Here is a 20,945-nt window from a genome sequence, read left to right as displayed (position 1 = left end):
TAGTGAACTGTTTATCTTGATTTGAGATAAGCGACTGGATGTAAGATTAACAAGATCCGAGCCACGATAAAATCATTTGTGCAAATTTTTCTCAACATTACTCTCTCTTTATTTGTTATTTTTATTTGCTTGGTAAGGTTAATTGAGTGGAAATTAAGAGCCACACGTTCGTATTAAAAACTCTCTTGGTTTGTTATCCCACGCTAACAATTCCGCTGTAGCCGCTCTCACAATAATATATAAAAAATTTAAATACATTTAAATTACAAAAATAACTAAAAGATTATTTTTTAATTTTATAAAATTAAATACTTGTATTAAATTGTTATTATACTTTATTTTATTTAAAAAAACTATATAGAAAATTTAAATACATTCCATAAAAACAATTTAAATATTATCATTCCAATAATAAAAAAATTGTAATTATAATTTATTTTATTAAAAATATATAGAAAATTTAAATACATTCCATAAAAACAATTTAAATATTATCATTCCAATAATAAAAAAATTGTAATTATAATTTATTTTATTAAAAATATATAGAAAATTTAAATACATTCCAATAATAAAAAAATTATTATTTATTTTTATAAAATTAAATACTTATAATTATATTTCTATAAACTCAAATTAATATATATATATATATATATATATATATATATATATATATATATATATATATATATATGTGTGTGTGTGTGTGTGTGCGCGCGCTTGCATTATACAAGCTCAAATCATTGTAGTCAAACCAGGATCTAGCCTCAAACTCATTTGGCCATGGGAAGCATTTTGCAGTCATTTCAATGGCTTTTGTTGTTCATGCTGACCATCTCAGTCAATGTGTATGCTTTCAAAATTCCAAGGTTAGGAACATGGCGGAGAAGCAAGGAACGTGACCCCCAGATCATTTCTTCTTCATCAAACTTCTCAGATGATTTCAAAACATTTTACTACACCCAAAGGCTCGATCACTTCAACTACAGACCTGACAGCTATCACACTTTCCAGCAAAGATATGTCATCAATTTCAAGTACTGGGGTGGAGCAAAATCAAGTGCACCCATTTTTGCATTCTTTGGTGCAGAAGGACCACTTGATGATGATGTATACTTTGTTGGCTTTCCCAGAGACAACGCTCCTCAGTTCAGAGCTCTTATTGTTTACATTGAGGTAACTACATGCAATCAAGATAACACCATTATTCATCACTTTACATAGTCTAATATTTTTTCAGTAATATTTAATAATATACTATTAACTTTTATTTATATATATGTGATTTTGTTTCTAAACAGCATAGGTACTACGGGAAATCAATACCATTTGGGTCAAGGGAAGAAGCTATGAGAAATGCAAGCACTCGTGGCTACTTTAACTCAGCCCAAGCAATAGCAGATTATGCTACTGTGCTTCTGCACATCAAGAAATCTTTGTCTGCTCAGAATTCTCCCATTATTGTTATGGGAGGCTCTTATGGTGGAAGTAAGAAGTACTACATACAGTATCTATTACTTTTTTTTTCAATTTTCTATGTGCATATATATATATATATGTGTGTGTGTGTGTGTGTGTAAACTTGGACTTGAATAAGGGCCAACAGTAAATTGTATTACAAACCAGTTTCATAAACCAAATTCAACTTTTTAACATGAATTCATTTATGGCATCAGATTGTCGATGGATAAATATCAGTAACTACATGTATATCAGATTATTCGTGTCATGTAGTTTAAAGCATAGTCTTCTGCATAATTGCAGCATGTCATTGCTGTCTGTATGGCTTTATCAGAGATATTAGTTTATTCAATTAAATTTTGATTTTGCTTATGTGTAAGAGCTGTTTCATTTAATTTCCCTTCTTATAAATATATTACGTAGTGCTTGCATCATGGTTTCGCCTAAAGTATCCCCACATTGCTCTTGGTGCTCTTGCTTCGTCAGCACCTATTCTTTACTTCAATGGCATTGCCCCACAAGCCGGATACTACTATATTGTGACAAAGGATTTCAAAGTAATATTCTTTTAATCTATATATGCAACTTTTTCCTTTCAAAATGATCATTTTTCTGTTTGCAACTGATATGCGTAATTTGCATGGTTCAGGAAACTAGCGAGACCTGCTACCAAACTATAAGTAAATCGTGGTCTGAAATTGACAGAGTTGCTAAGAAGCCTAATGGTCGTTCAATTCTGAGCAAGAGATTTAAAACTTGCAAGTAAGCTTAGTTTGTGCACAACTACATTATCTTATTCATCTAATAACTATATAATTTGTTGATTAAAAAATTAATATAGTTTTGTTTTTTCTGTTTCAGGAAATTGAACAAAAGCTTTGAACTGAAGGACTACTTAGACTCTTTATACACTGACGCGGCTCAGTACGATTTCCCTTCTGAAAACCCAGTCAAGGTTATGTGCAGTGCAATCGATGCAGCTGCTAAGAAAACCGACATTCTTGGCCAAATATTTGAAGGTGTTGTTGCTTTTATGGGACATCGTTCGTGTTATGACATCAATGAATTTAATCGTCCAACTGAAACTTACACAGGTTGGAGATGGCAGGTAATTAAAGTTCTTTCGTCTCATTAAAAGCTTAATTTCAATCAGTATCAGAAATCATATTAAGTATACATTTTTTAGTAATTATTGTAAAAGGCAACACATTCATCATTCATATTATACTACTATGTTATAATTGATGCGGAAAATGTTATGTATGATTAGAACTTTTTCTCAAAAGAAAGCCATGAATCTAAACACTTATTTATAAAACCTTATAAACTTCAGATTGGTTAGAATTTAACCTGTTTTACAAAAGTGGTTCTATTGAATGGTTTTAAAGAAATCATCAAACCTAACCACTCCACAATAATTATTCAACTCGACATGAATTAATGAGTGGTTTGTTTAGAACTTTTCTATATCAGTTCCATTCTTTTCAATGACAGTTCCATTTTTTTAAACATCCCTTAATGACACATTCATTACTTTGATTAATCTTTAATTAACTTCATTAACAGACATGCAGTGAGATGGTTATGCCAATAGGACATGAAAGGAATGATTCAATGTTCCCACCAGCACCTTTCAACATGAAGAAATTCGTTCATGAGTGTAGTAGCTTATATGGTGTTCTTCCTCGGCCTCATTGGGTCACCACCTATTATGGGGGTTATGTAAGTTTCTTCCATATATATATAATCATTCTGCTCCATATAGAATATATAATTCTCCTAAACTAATGTTCCATAGTTGAATAGAAAACTGTTTTCTATGATTAGTATAAAATATTAATACTTTTTGGTGTATATGAAACAAAACGCAGGATTTGAAACTGATTCTCCACAGGTTTGCCAGCAACATCATATTCTCCAATGGATTGCGTGATCCTTACAGCTCTGGCGGGTACAGTAGTAAAAATTTTCTTCAGAAACTATTATTTTATAGCTTCTTTTTCCAACTTGTTTCAATGAACCCTTATGTTTCTCCATGAATGGCAGGGTGTTGGAGAATATTTCAAATAGTGTCCTTGCTGTTACCACCGTAAATGGTACTTATCCTCCTTAAATCATATAACATTATCGACTTTGTTATGTAAATTTGATTAGAAGAACAATTTCAGGGTGTCATTGCCTTGACATACAATCCAGAACAGCAAAGGATCCAGAATGGTTGGTGAGGCAGAGAAAGGAGGAAGTGAAAATAATGAAAGGTTGGATTACAGAGTACGAAGCTGATCTAATAGCATTCAGTAAACAAAGCAAAGCAGCAACACCGAAAAAAGGTTAATTGCTCCACCAACATTAAAAAGTATTAGTGATGGATTGAAATTAATTAATAAATAAAGAAATAGATTAGTATAATGCATAAGGATTTGAACTTGGTTTTCTTACGCGGAATGCACCTCAAAAAGCGTTTAGGGGAACATAACGCAATCATGCTTCCTCGCAGCAAGCACGCACCGATCAAGCCACCTCTTCTCAACACCATTTTTATCTCTCTCTGTCTGTAAGGGACATATTAATAGAAATAAAGTGGCAATGTTTTTCTTGCAAAAATAAGATATTTATTGTCTGATTCTTTTTATATTTTCTTCGAGAAGGAAAGACACACATTTGTTACTTAGGATATACGCGTGTTAGTTGGACTAAACTTATTATTAAAATTTATCAAAATGTCTTTGGTTGGGCCGGTTGATAAAAATACTTTAAAATCATATATCTTTCTAAAATATATAAATCATATAAATTTACAAAAAATATTAAATAAAAAAACTACAAAATTAAATCTTGGCTGATTGAGTTTGTAGGTCTTAAAAAATGGATTAAATATGTTTTTTTTTCTTAATTTGTGAAAAATAGAATTAGTTTTTCTTAAAAAAAAATTAATTTAGTCTCTCAATTTTAGAAATACACAGATTTAGTTTATTTAACCAAATTTATTAAGTTCATTTCACATTTTAAATGCATTTATCGGCTAACATTAAAGTAAAATTATGTTAAACAAGATGAACAACTTAAATATTATCATTAAATACATTTGAAAACATGTTTAACCAACAAAAATTATTTTTGCTAAAAGTAAATTGTTTAAGAGATTATCTGAATTATTGAGTATTCTATTACTATTTGTTTAAATTTATTAAAAACATATAAATTATAATTAAAGATTTTACATATGATTATTATTATTATTAACAATAGTTTATGATGTTTGATGGAACTAATTTAATCAGTTATTTATATGATTATTATTATTATTAACAATTTTTTGAAGGGGATTATTTACAAATATTTAAACTTAATAAAATATTCGGTTTGATACAATGAAAATGTAGTATGTGCCTCGTAATAAATTTATGAAGTTTTATTTAAATTAATAAATAAAACTTCCCGTCAAATTATTTCTTAACATAAAAAGTAAATACTAGTGATTATTAAAATATAATTTTTTTCAATTTCTTTTTACTTTTGATCACTATATCTAAAACAACATCTCTTTATTATTCAAATGTTATTTATTTTTTTCTCATTTTTTTATTTCAAAGAAACCGCAAATAATGGTGCAATTGGTGAACAGACATAAGAAAAGATAGTTGTTCCTTATACCACCACGGTCTACTTCCTCCACCTCTTTCACTCCTTTTTTGCCCATCAGTAATATTTAATTATTGAGATTAATTTTCACCAACATTCCAATACACCTCCACACTCCACCCCACATCCGTCAACAGGTGTCTAGATCCGTTCAACTTTCCCTCTTTCTTTCCACGGGATCCACCATTAGCATTCATCCTACTTAGTCTTTCCACTCCATAGGAAAAACCCATGCTCTTCTCCTTAACTACGTACAACCATAGATTTTCTCCCTTAACAAGCACACGTAAACCAAGGTCTTCTCTTTATCTAACATTCATGGCCCCACACAGAGAACACATACCTACTAATTCACAAATTCAATACTCATATTGTTTACTACAAACATAAACATAATATATGGGTGAGGGGTTGGAGAGAAAGAGAGAAAGAAGGAAGGGCGGGGGCGGGGAGGGTGGGGGGGCGAGTGAAAATGAGAAGTGGGAAAGGGATTAGGATTTTAACATCAAAAATTAAAAGGGTAAATAGTAAATGTAAAAAAAGGTAATTTTGGAATGAAAGAAAAATTGGAGAGGTGGAGGGATCATTAGGGGTGGTGGAGGGAGCAATTCATATAAGAAAAACTAGCTCAAAGAATTAGATATTTCTTCCTGCGCCCCATAATTCCTAATTACACTATATATTTTAAAATGATAATTTTAAACTGGCTCGACCCAGTTTTATTAAAAAGGTTCGATTGTTTTATAAAGATTTGTGCAATTCATACACAGATATCTTTCAACAAAATTTCACGTAAAACACAAGAAAAAATTAAATAATGTAATTATCTTCTCAATAAACTAAAACTAGCTACATAAATTAATTTGTAGAAACTATTATATAGCTTTTCCAAATTTTATTTCTAATTCATATGTAAACTAATTTCAACTTACGAAAAAAAAATTAATTTATTTTTTTATCTAGTTCAAGCCTAACTGGGCATTACCGATTCGAGGTTGGGATCTGTTAATTATCCTTGACAAGAGAGATTCTTTTCAAATTTTGATTATTCACAATTTTGTTCTATTTTGGCCTTATTAGCTTTCATCAAATTTGATATTATCCTTGACTAGAGATATTTTGGCCTTGTCTAATGTAGTTAAACTATCAGCTTTCATCAACAACATTGATTATAAGCAGAAACCAAAAACAGAATTAACGAGGGGAAGAAAAAGCTATATTTTATATCATGTGTATGCATTACAAACAGTAATCCTGTGAAGCAATTTACAATACTGACAAAAGTGAAGAGTAATCATCTGATTCTACATGGCAACAGAATCACCTGAGGATAAACTGAACAAGCCTATTGTGCAGAGAGGAGGCACAAACAGCATTAAACTTAATGTGGTCTTGCCGATTGTGACAAATATATACCGGCAAAAGAATGTGCATATGAAAAAAGAATATCTCTTACAATGTATATAAATGCTATAAGAATCCAAAGCAGTAAATTAGTGTTAGATGCACAAGGAAAGCCAAGAACCCTGTCTTTGTCAACTTAAGTCCATCGCGTAAAGAAATGCTTCCACCTACCTCTCCAGCATTCACAAATTCACTTCTGCCGGTGCCAGTTGTTGCAGAGACATTCACTGACAAAGAACCTACGTTGTTGAATTCGAAAAGAACAGCATCAGAAGCTAGTCATAAAGACAAACTAAAACAAAGTTGGCTCTTGTTTTTATGCAGGTCCCACACTCAGCACAACAAAACCAAAAATATTGGTTGGGTGGAAAAGCAAGAACTCAAGAACAACCTCAATGATGATAAAAGTAAATTATGCCATCTACTATATGCTTTTCTGGTAGTGTGGCTCAAACTTACAGTCAAAGTTAGCCCATCCAATGCGTTGACCAGCCAGATCATAAACAACAATTTTGTCTTTTAACACGAGATCTGCCACGGCAGAAAATTATGTTAGTCGTATTCTTGAAGAAAATATCCTAATAGAGGGAGGATTTGAGGAAGGAAGAAGGTAAAAGAGGAGGGGATTATAATATGACACTTTGCTACAAGTGGTAAAAAAAATCTAACCAATATAACAATTTTTTTTCAAGCTTCAAACTTTTGAGTTGAGCCTAATGAAATGCAAAAATTGGTAGGAATGTATTATACCTCCTAGAATTGTTACTCCTTGACCCTGGAGTTTTTGAAAACCAATACACCACACTGCTGCACCACCCTGGAACATGCATAGATTCACCATGTTATTCAGGAAGATCAGATACATACAGTATATAAAAGTTGGACAATACAAAGCAGTAAGATGTACGTGAAGAACAAATGAATCAAAGCTATCCGCAAAATTGCAACTCACTCTGACTTCAAATGAATATCTTTGGAAATTTTGTTCTTAAGACGCTCAGAAAATCTAAGAAACAGCAATTGAAGTTTGAATACTTACAATAGAATTCTGCTGTATTAGGTAGTCCTGTGGTCTTAAAAGCATAGATGCCCCACCGGCAAAGTTCAGACTTACTTGAGGAAAAACGTCAGTGACACTAAACACAGTACATACAAAAGGATTTAGAGAAAGAAACTATCAAGATGATCCACTTTTTAGAACCCAATTATCAAAAAAGAGAGGCATGAAATACTCAGCCTGACCTAGTGGTGAGTAAGTAACACTGATTTCCCCTGGAAACAACAGTGCGTACAGATTGTGGAATTGTAGCTGTGATCTGCATTAATGAAAAAAAAACATTTTTGCCATCAATAATTGATAAACTGAATCACGTGAAATTACCTAACTGAAACTCACCGCATTGACAAAGGGATCATAAGCCTCTTCAGCAAGATACGCCAAAGTTGTTCCAGAATCAACAATGGTACCTCTGTTGTTTGATGTTGCAAAAACTGAAGAATCAATTTGCAACGTCTGGCCATTGACAGAGATGCTCTGTAGATTTAAGTTGTAATGAGGCCTGAAATATTTGCAAAGGAAGGAGTTAGTCTAAACACTTCTACAAAAGGACGTTCTTTAAAGCCACCTCAGAACAGATACCTAAGCTCAGCAATATGTTTAAACTCCCCACTTCCTTATCCAGATTCTGTACAAAACTTTGAATATAAAATAATGAATCTGCTCACGGTAGAATATATTTCCTTCTGGGTTCTTTCAACTTCTTTCAGGTTTAATCTTTTTTCAGATGGAAAAATGACTAACTAATAAACCACTGACCAAATATTATCAACCTTGCACAAGGTACTATTCGAAGAGCACTCAACAGAGTAGATGACAAAATCCTAACATACCATCCCTAGTTTCATAGCCATAATTTGGTGTCAACTCTATAACTTCGTATAAACATTCCACTCATCACAATCACATTCCGAACCAGTAGACCAGGAAGCGATTGCAACATTCTAGATTGACAGAGGGAAAGTATATTAAATCTTGGTGAGATGGATGATCAGAAGCTTAGTCAATCAGTAGTGCTGAAACTTTTATGCAGACACTTTACAAGAGAATTTGGATTACCCCCACATTGCAAATATTGTTTACCAAACACTAAACACTTGTTTTTTTCCTGATGAAAGGAACTTACTGTGCTGGAACAAGTGAGGTGTAAACTATGTTTGGCTCCACAATCTCACCAAGAACCAATATGCCACCTCCAGTGCTATCTCCTTTCAGACAATGAGAGAATACTCTTGGAGCTATCCCCTGTGAGGAGAGCTGGGAGATGACAGACATTTCCTGTTGCCCAAATCCAAATATTCCATCAACTGCTCTATCAGACTTTGTCAAGTCCCCACTCTGCTGGTTGCTACAGCTGTTCCATTCACAAATCAACACTTCCAAAGATTAAACCAACTGACACAAAAAAAGAGGAATAGTATGAACATTTCAGACTAATGAAACCTCACCCAAAAACTACAGGCGCTGTAGAATTGGTGGTCACAGAACCCTCAAAAATAGTGTTCAAATGCATCATATCTGACACATAATAGCCTGATGTCCCACTGCCATCCCCATACTGGAAAGTGTATGAGCACTGGTTGTTCTGACTGGAACAGCTTGCATCTGATGACTGTATGCCACTGTTGCACCTTTGGTCAGAACAAGCGATCAGTGAAGATGTTGACGAACTCCCCGGGTCAAAAAAATTTAGCTGAATCTGTTGCAAAATCCAACAACCACGATATTCAAAACTTGTAGGTGGTGTATTTTGTTGACCTTACTATTCTACAAACATAAATTAGGTCACAGAAAATTTCTCAACAAGTACTCCAAGACGAAAATAAACATGCAAAATGAATTAAATTGCACCACATGTAAAAATTAGTTCATCTAGAAGTTAAAATCAACAAGAAGCAGGCTAATTTAAAATTTAAGAGAAAATTAATTCATTTAAGAATCTTATTTTCTTCTTTTGCGAGCGTTTGATAAGAAGTTTATTGAAACCGAATCTCGATAAATGGAAAAAACTGCATTTACCTGAAGCCCACTTGTCTGAGGACAACCACTGCAGGAGTTACAACTAACCCAGAGAACATCACTGCCAGTATCAATCTGCACATAAAATTCCACTGGAGGAGTACCCAACTGTACCTTTGTAAAGTAAAGCCTGCAATAACCCATTAATTCAAAATTTAAAAATCAAACAATTACTACATAATTCAAAGGAAGGCCACAGATTAATAAAAAGTAATAACACATAAATTCGATGTGAAAAGTACTTATTCAGAATCCAACACAAATCCAAAAGCCTCTGAAATTGATTCAACTACACGAAACCAAAGAAAAAAAAAGAGAAAAGTACAAACAGAAGAACCGACAAAGTTTACCCGACTTGGAAGGGATCGTAGGTGCCTTGGACGGGGAAATCAACGACGCCGTTTGAAGACTGCAACATTCTGCGATGCCTCAGCGCATCGCGAGCTCTCAGCTGACTCAACTCCACTCCGTGATTCGTCGGAAACGCTCTTTCCAGCGGCAGACTCACCGGCGATCCGGCATCAACTGCCGCCAACAACAACAACAACGCGACGGATATTGCAAAATCCGCTGCCGCCATTCGTATCGTAATTAATTTTTCACTGTATGTAGCTTACGTATGTACGTATATATGTATGTGTAATATGTGTCGGAGAGAAGAGTAAAGCGAATTGGAATTAAGACACTAAAGAGAGAAGAGTGTGTGGATTGGAAGATTGAGGAAGACGAGGATGTTTTTGCTTTTGTTCATTGTAATTGAAGAAAGAACGTTCTTTGCAATGAAGTTTGGTTTTGGAACAGAGAAGATAACAGAACAGAGAATTTGGAGTTTTCAACTATGGATTACGTAAAGTTATGATTCTTTGTCTATCATTTGCTTTTATTAATGTTTTGTTCGTTTAATTCAACAGAACATCATCCTCCTTCGTTTTATAAACTAACACTTCATGTTCATGTGCGTCCTTCGCACGCGTTTCTATTTTCATTTTAAGCATTTTTTTTAGTTTTCGAAGTTTCTTTTCTGGTCAAAACAGATGCACTAAAACTCCTTTCACTGCTATCTGAGCATTGGGTTTTAACTAAATTACAAAAAATACAGTTTAGCTTATATATCGTCTTTTTCCGGTAAAACCAAAGATTTTCTATTATGATTTTTATAAAAAAATATGTTTATTTCTAATAAATTATTTATTTATTTTATAAAAGTCAATAATTTAAAACAAGCGACACGTGGAACAATTTTTACGACAAACAAAATTCAACAACTAAAATATAATTTCTACATCTTGTAAGAAGGAAATATTTTATAATAATTTAATTTAAGACTACTAAATATAACTTTTTATTAGAGCTGTTAAAACGGATCACCCGACCCGACCTAGCCCAGCCCACTAAGGATTAGTCATTTAGTGAGTCAACCCAATCCGACTCATTTATTAGTGAATCAAAAAATTTTGAACCCGGCCCGACCCACCATGGATTGGTGGATAAACGGATTGGCTCAGCTCACTTAATTACAATTTTTTTTAAATAAAAAAAAAATTACAAACTTTCAATAATTCAAATTTAAATAAATTAGTTTAATTAATTATGAAAATGAATAACTTAAATAATTTTTTCAAACAAAAACAAAATAAATAAATATTTGTTTATAAAATTAAAATTAAATTTTAATAAAATAAAATTAGGTATGTGGATTGATGGGCCAACCCGGCTCATCATGGATTCAACCCGCATGAGCCGGGTTTAAATGAGTCGGGTTGAAATCTGACTCTCATAAAAAAATACATTTTTTTCAAACTCAACCCGGCTCAAACCCGTGATGAACCGGATTGACCCGCGAGTTGTGACCCATTTTAACAGTTATACTTTTCATATATTTAACTTTTTTCAATATTATATGATACTAATTAATATTTGTGGCACTGACTAATATTTTCAAAATCTAAATAAATGTTATTATTAGCTATCTTAAAACTAATGTGTCGGATAAAAATGATAGTTTCAAAAATGAAAAAAAATAATGAAAATAAAAATATATGTTTTATAAAGACTAAAAAAACATGATTTACTTATATTATAAAGAAAATAATCCTAATGACTGCCTTTTAGTTTTTTAAAATATTTGAATTCGATAATCTTTTTTATCACTTGATATCTATTCATGATTTTTAACTTTCATCAAATTAAAAGAGAGATAAGGTTTATATGTGTGTATATGGAAATAAAAAATTAAATTCATTCATTTAAAATAATAGAACCAAAATCTAATTTGATTAAAGCTATCAATGTTTTCAAAGTTTTAATATAAATAATTACATTTCCACTGTTTTACAAAATCAATTAAATCTCCGTTGACAAGGAAACAACAATTATTCAGTTTCTTCCTCTAAAAAAGTTATTTTGTACCAATAATTTCGCGTTTTTAACGCGATTTTAGACTCAATCGTCAAACACGAACATACTCTTGTCATATTACCGAATCAGAAAAAGCAACAATACAAGTTGGAGCATAATAATACTTAAACTTATATTAAAGTTTATGAACATGCTATCAATGTTAAACTTCCATATTTTAATTATTTAATATCACCATGGAATCTAGAAGGTCATTAATGATAAATTAGTCTATATATTACTATTAATATAAAACTAAACATATAAGTAATATTAAAACACAACTAGATAAGAATAACACTAAAATAAAGCACTTTTATTATATCTAATGTTTATTTATTGCAGACAAAAATTAAGTCTGGTAAAGGATAATACTGATTGTGTGAGATCTGAATCTGTGTTACAAACAAAGTTTTTTATTTTTTTATTAATTCATTATTTTAATTATTGTTATTATTATTTTAAATAAATTTCATATAAATTTTACTATTTTTATATATAATAAAATATATACTTATAAATATTCAATATTTTCTTTCTAAAAAATATTCTTGTATCACACGAGTCAAATACTAGTATACATACATAAATGGATTTCTTTTGTTTCTATCAAAATATTTGTCATATCACCTATAATTATATAATAATAATCTAATTCTAATATAAATATTATATATAATCAATTATGTTTCAAAAACATAACTTAAATTTCCACACTAAAAACACAAACACAACAATTACTACTTAGATGTAAAAGTTATCAATTGTTGCATTGCAATTATTCAAAGCATTTTGTTATACTTGATATATTAACATATAGTTCATCAAAAACACCAAAACACCATTAGTAAAAAATAAATATGAATTTATTGTATAAGGGTAGTTACTTACGATTTTTCTTCACTTAATATCTCATTTTCACAATTACTTTCTGTGCTTGATAATATTATAAACTACATTACTAAAGTTGCATCTCAAAAAATATTATAAACTACAAAAAAAGGTCATTTATTTAACACAATTAATACAGTCAAACAAGTGTTTTAGCTTATAACAAGTTTGCTAAAAATACTTGTCAATCATATTCGTACACCAAATTATTTTTCAAAATTGTTAAGTCTTTTGAAAGTCATTTTAAAAAATTGGTGGTATTTAATCAACGTGATTTTTTTTTTTATATTGTGTATTCTGGTCGATTACAGATTTGCTTGATTTAGGAATGACAAAAAAACGTGGAAATTTTTCAGATAAAATTTATAACACATAGTAAGTATTTATCGATATTTATTATTTTTAGATAACAGATATTTTAATATTCATTTATAAATAAATTATTGTATCATATTATATGTATTTATGAATATTTATCATTAATAAAAAATTAAAATAAAATTTTAATTGATATTTTATTAAGTTAAATTTAATTAAAATTATAAATATTTTATATTTTATTAAATTTAATTTAATTAAAATTAAATTTTAATTTATATTATACTTATATTTTTTTTGTAATTTTATTGAAAAAATTTATAAAATATTTTTTTAAATATTTATAAGTATTTATAGGTAATTGTATATTTTAAAATACTTCCAAATATTTTTAAATAAATACTTAACGAATAACAGAAATAATTAATAGATATTGTTCGACATCATTTATCTAATTTTTTTAATAACTAATTTTTGGGATGATTAGTTAAAAAAAATATTTATGATAATGCCATGGTGGCTTATTCAACCAAATTTCAAATACGATTAAAATTAAATACCAAATTTCTCATCACATAATCAAGTTTTGGACGTGTAATCACATCCCCGACACTCTTATTGATAAATATTTGTTCTTCACGTGATTAATTAAAAATGCATTATATTCATTCGACGACAGAAAAATCCTGCGTTCGTTTGTACATTCATGAATGGTGCTTTCCTTAAAAAGCATAGGGAGGAAAATTAAAATACTAAGAAACATAAGTGCTTTGAGCTTTTGCTTTGCAAATTGCACAACATCAAATCAAAGCTTTAGCTAAACCCAATGCACAATTATTTCAAATCTCACCTTTAGACGATTGATTTTTCAAAGAAAGTGAATGCAGTCCACATCCACAACAACCCAAACTTCTTTTACTTTCAATTTTGTATTGTAGAAACGGAAAGATAAAGTATGACAAAAGCCAAAGTCTCAACTTCTCTATTCCCCATTTCACCCTAATTGCTTTCTTCTGTTTTTTTACTTTTTTTTTTTTTTATAGCTGTGAAAATGGATCACAAATGCGAGTCAATTTGTCCATCATGGGTTCGAACGGGGTTGGATTTGAAAAAATTATATTTTTTTATGCGGGTCAAATTTCAATTCGGTTCATTTAAACTTGGCTCATGCGGATTGAATTCGTGACGAATCAGGTTGGTCCACCAACTCACCTAATTTTATTTTATTAAAATTTAATTTTAATTTTAAAAAAAAGATTATTTTTTTTGTTTGGAAAAATTATTTAAGTTTCTTATTTGTAAAATTTGTTTAAATTTGAATTATAGAAAGTTTGTAATTTTTTTATTTAAAAAAATTGTAGTTAAGTTAGTCACTGAGCTAACCCGTTTACCCACCAATCCGTGGTGGGTCGGGCTGGGTTCGAATTTTTCTGACTTACTAATAAATAAGCCGGGTTGGGTTGGCTCACTGACCAACCCGTGATGGGCCAGACCGGGTCGGATCGCCCATTTTGACAACTACTTTTTTTATTATTGCCAACTCACAGGAGAAGGGGTAGAACTGGGATTTTCTTGGGTTAGTAGGGCCTTTTTTTTTTTCATAATTACGTAAATAAATATCAAGCTTTTCATCATTATAAAAAAAGAAATATTGTTGGAGTTATGATAATTTTATAATATATTTTACAAATCATCTTATAAAGTTAAATTATTTTAAAATTGATTTTTATTAAAAACTTATTATTTGTTCAGTCCATCATATTATTTAAATATTCGGTCAGCTGTCAAAGAAAACCATGTCTAATTTAAATTAAATAAATTTATATTCCTTTCCACCACCCACGTATCAATTGACAATCACTACATTGAATAAACATTAATAATTGATCCACATTTAAGAAAAAACACATTTCTGAACGTCGTATCACATTTTCCCTTACAATTTATTGCATTGAATTGATGCACGAAAACGATGTCGTTCTTCTTTTGTTTGGTTATAAATGTGAAAGAAATATTTCAAAAGGATGATGTTATATTCTAGAAGAAAGAGATAGGTAGACCTTAACACCGTATACCAACTCCAACTCTTTTGTTGTCAAAACATGAGACCTCGTTGACAAAAACTTTCCCTACAAAACTCAATCCCAAAACATTGACTTAGTTTATTTCTATTTTTATTAATATAGAAAAAAAATACACTTAGAAGCAAGAGTTTAGCTAACGTGTATTCACGTCAAATAATAAAAACAATATTTAATGTAATGATAAAACCGTCGTCACCATTATTTATGAGAAAAGAATGATGAGCACGTTTTGTAGTAAGAAAGTGAATAGGTCTGCGTAATGCTGATATTTTCTTCATTCCTAATTAACAAGATTGACAAAAGGGGTTAGGTTAGAAGACTGAGGTGAATGAAGGTTTATAGAGTAAAGCACATATAACTTGTGCACCAGATATACCGACCTCTTTTCACCAACTCAAATATGCCCAACTTTTCTTGCAAGACATGTGGTTCCAACTCCATAAACAGTTACATCAATAATAACCTTAAAATCATAAACTCTTTAGGTATTAGCCATGAGTCACATCTATGTTCTAATTATTTTAAATACTTTCTATTTGTCATATACTTAATATATTAAACACCAACTATTCTCATATATCATTATACTGAGAAGAGTTTGGATGAATTTAGAAAAGAAGATAGGAAACTCTTTTCACTACTAACAATTAACATTATCGATAAAATAACATAAAATCACATATGAGACCTGTTATTATAAAAAAAATTATAAATATTTTTTTCTTCTCAACAAAATTCTCAAACCAAAATAACACATTGAGTATTATAAAGAAAAAACAACCAAAACAATACTATGAAAATCAATAATTGTATTTAAAGTTGTTATCATAAGTCACTAAATTACTCGAGTGTATGGATCTATAAAGAATTGTAATTCCGTCTTAACAATAATATTAAATTCATATTTTAGTATGGTATTAAAATTTACTTAACAAAAACTTTTAGACATTATATTACCTATTATATAGTTTCGTCCATAATTAATATATAAGGAAGAACAAATTTTATTTTACGTATCAATTTTATTTAGATAAATTAAATTTATATTTACTTTCTAATATTTTAAAATAAAAAACTATATAAAGATAAATTTCACAACCAAAAATAAAATCAATTTAGAACTTTAAGAGTAATTTCTCACCTTACAAACTTTGTTAAGATAAATTAATTAAACTCTTTTTTTGACAAATTTTTTTCGACTTATAACATCATCTAGTTTTATGCATAATAAATATAGGTTTAATTGATTCGGAGGTCCCAATTTGTGCAGTTTTGCGTCAATTAGGTCCTTGTATTTTGAAATAGCTCAATTTGTCCCTATGTCAATTAGGTCCTTGTATTTTGAAGTAGCTCAATTTGTCCCTATTTATGAAAAATTGAAGCAATATAGTCTCTGCCGTTAAATTATGTAGACGGCGTCAAAATTGTTGCCTGGTGGCTAACTGAGGTGGCATTTCATTTGAAAAGTACATGGCACGTGTCATTCTCTACCCAAAATTAGGGTTTGCCAAATTTGGGAAAAAGAACTTACGCCATCAAGAAGTCTCTACGCGAGAGAAGGAATTCCGCTGATGGAAATAAGGTCACTCACGGTGCTTAGTTGGTTGCAGGTTTAGTTACGCGATCGGGGTTTCTTCTTCATGGCGGGGCGATTCCTGAAGGGTGGTTGTTGGATCTCTCTGTTGTTTGGTTGTCCTCTTAGGTTTTCCTTTATTTGCAGATGCGAGGCAGAAGCTCGTGGTGGTGGCCTCTTTCGGATGGCGATTCAGAGTTCGAAGGGTTTCTTCGAATTGGGTCTCTGTGTTGTGATGGTTGTTGGTCCTCTGGTTCTTCTGAGTGCAGGTGGTGAGGATGGCAGCACGAAGCGTCAATGGAAGATGGCCATGGTTGCGCATGAATGAAGAAGCGGCGCTGCTCATGGTGGTGGTCCGATGCGAGCTTGAAGGATGACGAGGTGTTGATGGTGACCTCACGATGATGGTCTACGTGAGTGAGGCTCGAAGCTTGCGCGATTTTGGGTCGTGGTGGCGGAGTGATGTGGTGGCGTTGTGGTGGTTTTGCTGGAGAAGATGAAGGTGCGAGATGGTGGTTCTGCGACGGCAGCTTGGGCGTTGATGATGCGTTGGAGAGGACGGCTGTCGGCGAGGATGGCGACGACGACGTTTTGGGCTGCCATGGTTGCCGGATGAAGAAGCTTGCGTGTTGATGGTGATGAGCGTGGTAGTCGTAGCGGCTAGGGTTTTGTTTCTGCGAATTTGTGTGCAGGTTGAGGTGGCTCTGCGACGACGGCTTGGTGGTAGTGCGATTTGAGTGTGGCGGTGCTAGGAATTGTAAAAGATTATAAAAATATTGCAAAAATATGTGCCACGTGTTTTTCAAATGCTACCTCACCCTAGTTACCTGGCAACAATTTTAACGCCGTTCACAGAATTTAAGAACATGAATTGTATTGCATCAATTTTTCATGAATAGAAACTAAATTGAGTTATTTCAAAATACAAAAACCTAATTGACGCAAAACTGCATGAACGTCCGAATCAATTAAACCATAAATATATAATGAAAAACATATATGATCTCGCTGCCCAAATTTATTGAAATAAGCTACATTTACATTTCCTTCCTAGTATTGTAATTAAAAGAAAAAAGAAAACTAAAACTAAAGTTAAAAGAAGTTATTTTATCTAGCAATCAGATACAAGTGTTGGTCCAACGAAATTACAATTTTTAAAACAAACAATAGCATATAATGTTTGGATTTCGGGTGGTATTATTTTGAATTCAAACAGCCATAGAACGAAACCAACTTTGACCTCTTTTCATGTTAATTCCCTCCTATCATCTTTCAGATTCCTTTTTCTTTCTTTTTCTCAGACACCACCATCCACATCCCTCCCAGTCATAGTCACTGGATCCATGCACATTCATGAATCGGTGAGTGTTCAGTTTTGTTTTTAACTTCGTGGCAATATAAAAAAGAAAAAAGTATTTTTAATTTTTTTACAAATACAAGATGTATGTCACTTTTCATTAATTTATTATTTACTTGTTATTATACTAACATACTTTAAATTTATTAAAAAAATAACACATTTATTAAAATGTTGTAAAAAGAAATCTATATGTTAATATATAATTGCTATATTACAAATTATTTCTTCTCTTTCTGGAGAAAGAGAGTGGGACAATACTTTGGAAATTCCAACAGATTATTTTATTTTATTTTTCCTCTACTCTTTACGTTGGTCTCTCCGAACGTTTTTTTTTTCTATTCTACAATGTAACGTAAGAAAGTAATGAACTAATGAACAACAATCAACAGCATCTTCGTGTTCGTATTATAGTTTATACATTATACATCGAAAACATCATCAAAGCAATATTAACAAATATTCTATTATGTTTGTCCCTTCCCCAGAAAACATGAACCTGTCTAAGTTTTGAAAAACAACGAACAAGAAAGTATGCCGTTGGGTTGAATATGATTATAATGAGTATAGAAGTATTCTTATTTCAAAGCAATTGTTGCCGGCGTAATAGTTTTGGAAATACTTTCTTATAATACCAAATGAAAAAAATAGTTTATCTATTTCTTGATATCTTGATATTGGTCGATTATTTGAAAACCGATTAGAAATCTTGCTATTAAAATAAAAACCTTTTAAAATAATTTATTTTATAAATTAATTTAGAAATTTAAGTTTAATTAAATGTGTAAAATATCTTAATAGTTTATTTAAATTTAGTATGGAAGCCTTTACGACATGGGCCTTAACGCAGTGTGTAAAATGAAAACAAGGCAATTACGTTTTGCACCCCATGATTTGTTTTTCACTCCATGAGATGTTGAAAATGTCTAAAATGCCTATATCTAAAATATAGGAGTTGGAAAATTTCAGATTGTGTACACTAAAGATTATATAAATTTTAATATAATATCAAATTTGGATTTGAAAAACTAAAAATGTAACTTCTAAATTTTCAAGATCAAAATAAAAGTTTATATTACATGTTTGTTTCTAAGCATGAAAAGATAGTAAAGAAAAATGCAAAAAACAAGAAAAACTAAAGTTGAGGATTGAAATATACAAAAATGCGTAAAACGAATTTTTTTTAACAATTTATGTTTTTCTCACAACCTTCATTTGTTTCTAAGCACGAAATAATATTAAATAAAAATACAAAAAAAAATACTAAAATTGAAGATTAAAAAAACATTAAAATACGTAAAACGAAAGTGTTTTAACAGTTTAATTTTCCCATAATCTTACGATAATTTGCGGATAAACTAAGAGTTTGATGTTGTTCATTATTATTATTATCTACGTTTTCTATTACAATAAAAAATAATAATTTAAATGATAAATAAATTAAATTAAATTAAATTAAATTATAAATTATTTTGTAATTATATTAATATATTAAAGTTAATTTTACATATATTGTTTATAATGTTTATTTATTTATTTTATCTTCTTTTAATCTAAATAATTTAACTTTCTATTATATATTTTTTTTTATTTTCTTTCCCACTCTCATGTCAATTCAAACAAAGCAACCTCTTTTTCCCATCTTGATATTTGTGTATTTTAATTTAATAAATTGATATTCTAATAAAGACTCATCCAACAGCTAACTACCAAATCGATCTGGTGTCAAACATTTGGAAGTACCAACTTTACCTAAATAAAATGTTTATGTACCAAAATGATTGCCAAAATGAAATATCACTCCAAATAGCGAAATGACAAAGCAGTAAACTTACTCAGATCTTCTGAATCTAAGATAAATAACATAATGTTCCTACCTATTAGCAAAAAATAATACTATATGATATATTTCTTTTTTAATTTTATTCAAATTTGACAGTGTTACACTTCCATGCAATAGTTATATATATATATATATATATATACACACACACTGGAATTTTGTAATAATTATTTTATAAATTATGATTTCTAATAAATTGACATTTTAAATATTTTTACACTGTAATAACATTTAAAGTGTGTTATTTTTATTGTAACATTTTTGTAAAACTACTAAATAAAAGATAAGCATAAATAAGATATATAATTACATTATTATATTGTCATCTTTAAAACAGACAGTGAAGTTCATGGTAACCATTGTATTACAACAATCCCAGAGCTCATGGAGAGGGTTATTTGACAAAAGTTCTAATAAGGCTCCATTAATCAACTTCAGTTTGTTAATGAATTTAAGCGCAAGAAATATTATAATTTTTGTCATCCAACAAATAAGAGTCAATAATAAAAATTGGATTTTCATGGTAAATGAAAAAAAAAAGAGATTTTAAGATTTTGTGTAAAAATCACTGTAGACATGAGAAAAGAAAGAATAAAAAAAAGAGAAAGGGAAATCAAACTGTTTATGCCGAATGGGATCGGGTAGAGTTCCTGCTACCTCCGTCCGGAAACACTCCTCCTATTCCGATCGGTCCTGCTCTCCTCGCACCTCTTTCTCACACAAATAGGTTGACCTGCAGCAAATACTCATTTGACTACTATTTATATGATTTCAGATAATATTACCCATTAATTTACCTCTTAATGGCTTTCAATGCATACTTTAAATACTCGACAATGACCGTTATCTCATTAACTACACATTCATGAGCATTCAACTGCTGTCTCCAGTCCACA

The 20,945-nt window shown here is 30.6% G+C and overlaps 2 protein-coding genes across 2 annotated transcripts; one reads left to right on the top strand and one right to left on the bottom strand.

Annotated features, from left to right (window-relative positions):
* Positions 1-721: 721 nt before the first annotated feature.
* On the top strand, positions 722-4,071 carry LOC124836827 (uncharacterized). Its single transcript, XM_047312065.2, has 9 exons — positions 722-1,179; positions 1,305-1,491; positions 1,888-2,021; positions 2,114-2,226; positions 2,326-2,572; positions 3,031-3,186; positions 3,336-3,415; positions 3,511-3,560; positions 3,633-4,071. The coding sequence occupies exons 1-9, from the start codon at positions 787-789 to the stop codon at positions 3,797-3,799; spliced, it is 1,527 nt and encodes a 508-aa protein (XP_047168021.1). The 5' UTR covers positions 722-786; the 3' UTR covers positions 3,800-4,071.
* Positions 4,072-6,300: 2,229 nt separating this feature from the next.
* Positions 6,301-10,486, bottom strand: LOC124836834 (Eukaryotic aspartyl protease family protein). The gene is made up of 10 exons (XM_047312073.2): positions 9,937-10,486; positions 9,587-9,716; positions 9,016-9,266; positions 8,694-8,921; positions 7,907-8,069; positions 7,753-7,826; positions 7,550-7,646; positions 7,261-7,327; positions 6,970-7,041; positions 6,301-6,749 (listed from the first exon to the last, which is right to left on the bottom strand). The coding sequence occupies exons 1-10, from the start codon at positions 10,164-10,166 to the stop codon at positions 6,577-6,579; spliced, it is 1,485 nt and encodes a 494-aa protein (XP_047168029.1). The 5' UTR covers positions 10,167-10,486; the 3' UTR covers positions 6,301-6,576.
* Between the last annotated feature and the right edge of the window lie 10,459 nt (positions 10,487-20,945).

Source organism: Vigna umbellata, chromosome 6 (assembly GCF_029865625.1).
Source record: "Vigna umbellata cultivar VRB3 chromosome 6, Vumbellata_1.0, whole genome shotgun sequence".
NCBI classification, from domain to species: Eukaryota; Viridiplantae; Streptophyta; class Magnoliopsida; order Fabales; family Fabaceae; genus Vigna; species Vigna umbellata.
This window is presented reverse-complemented; position numbering and strand designations above follow the sequence as displayed.

Bases quoted from the DNA above. Each gene is read 5' to 3' on its own strand.
- LOC124836834 (XM_047312073.2), bottom strand. From the start codon at position 10,166: ATGGCGGCAGCGGATTTTGCAATATCCGTCGCGTTGTTGTTGTTGTTG. The intron at 8,070-8,693 runs GTAAGTTCCTTT...CAAATATTTCAG, and splicing joins ACCTCACTTGTTCCAGCACA to GCCTCATTACAACTTAAATC. The intron at 7,647-7,752 runs GTCAGGCTGAGT...TACTGTGTTTAG, and splicing joins TGTTACTTACTCACCACTAG to TGTCACTGACGTTTTTCCTC.
- LOC124836827 (XM_047312065.2), top strand. From the start codon at position 787: ATGGGAAGCATTTTGCAGTCATTTCAATGGCTTTTGTTGTTCATGCTG. The intron at 1,492-1,887 runs GTAAGAAGTACT...TATATTACGTAG, and splicing joins GGGAGGCTCTTATGGTGGAA to TGCTTGCATCATGGTTTCGC. The intron at 3,416-3,510 runs GTACAGTAGTAA...CATGAATGGCAG, and splicing joins GATCCTTACAGCTCTGGCGG to GGTGTTGGAGAATATTTCAA.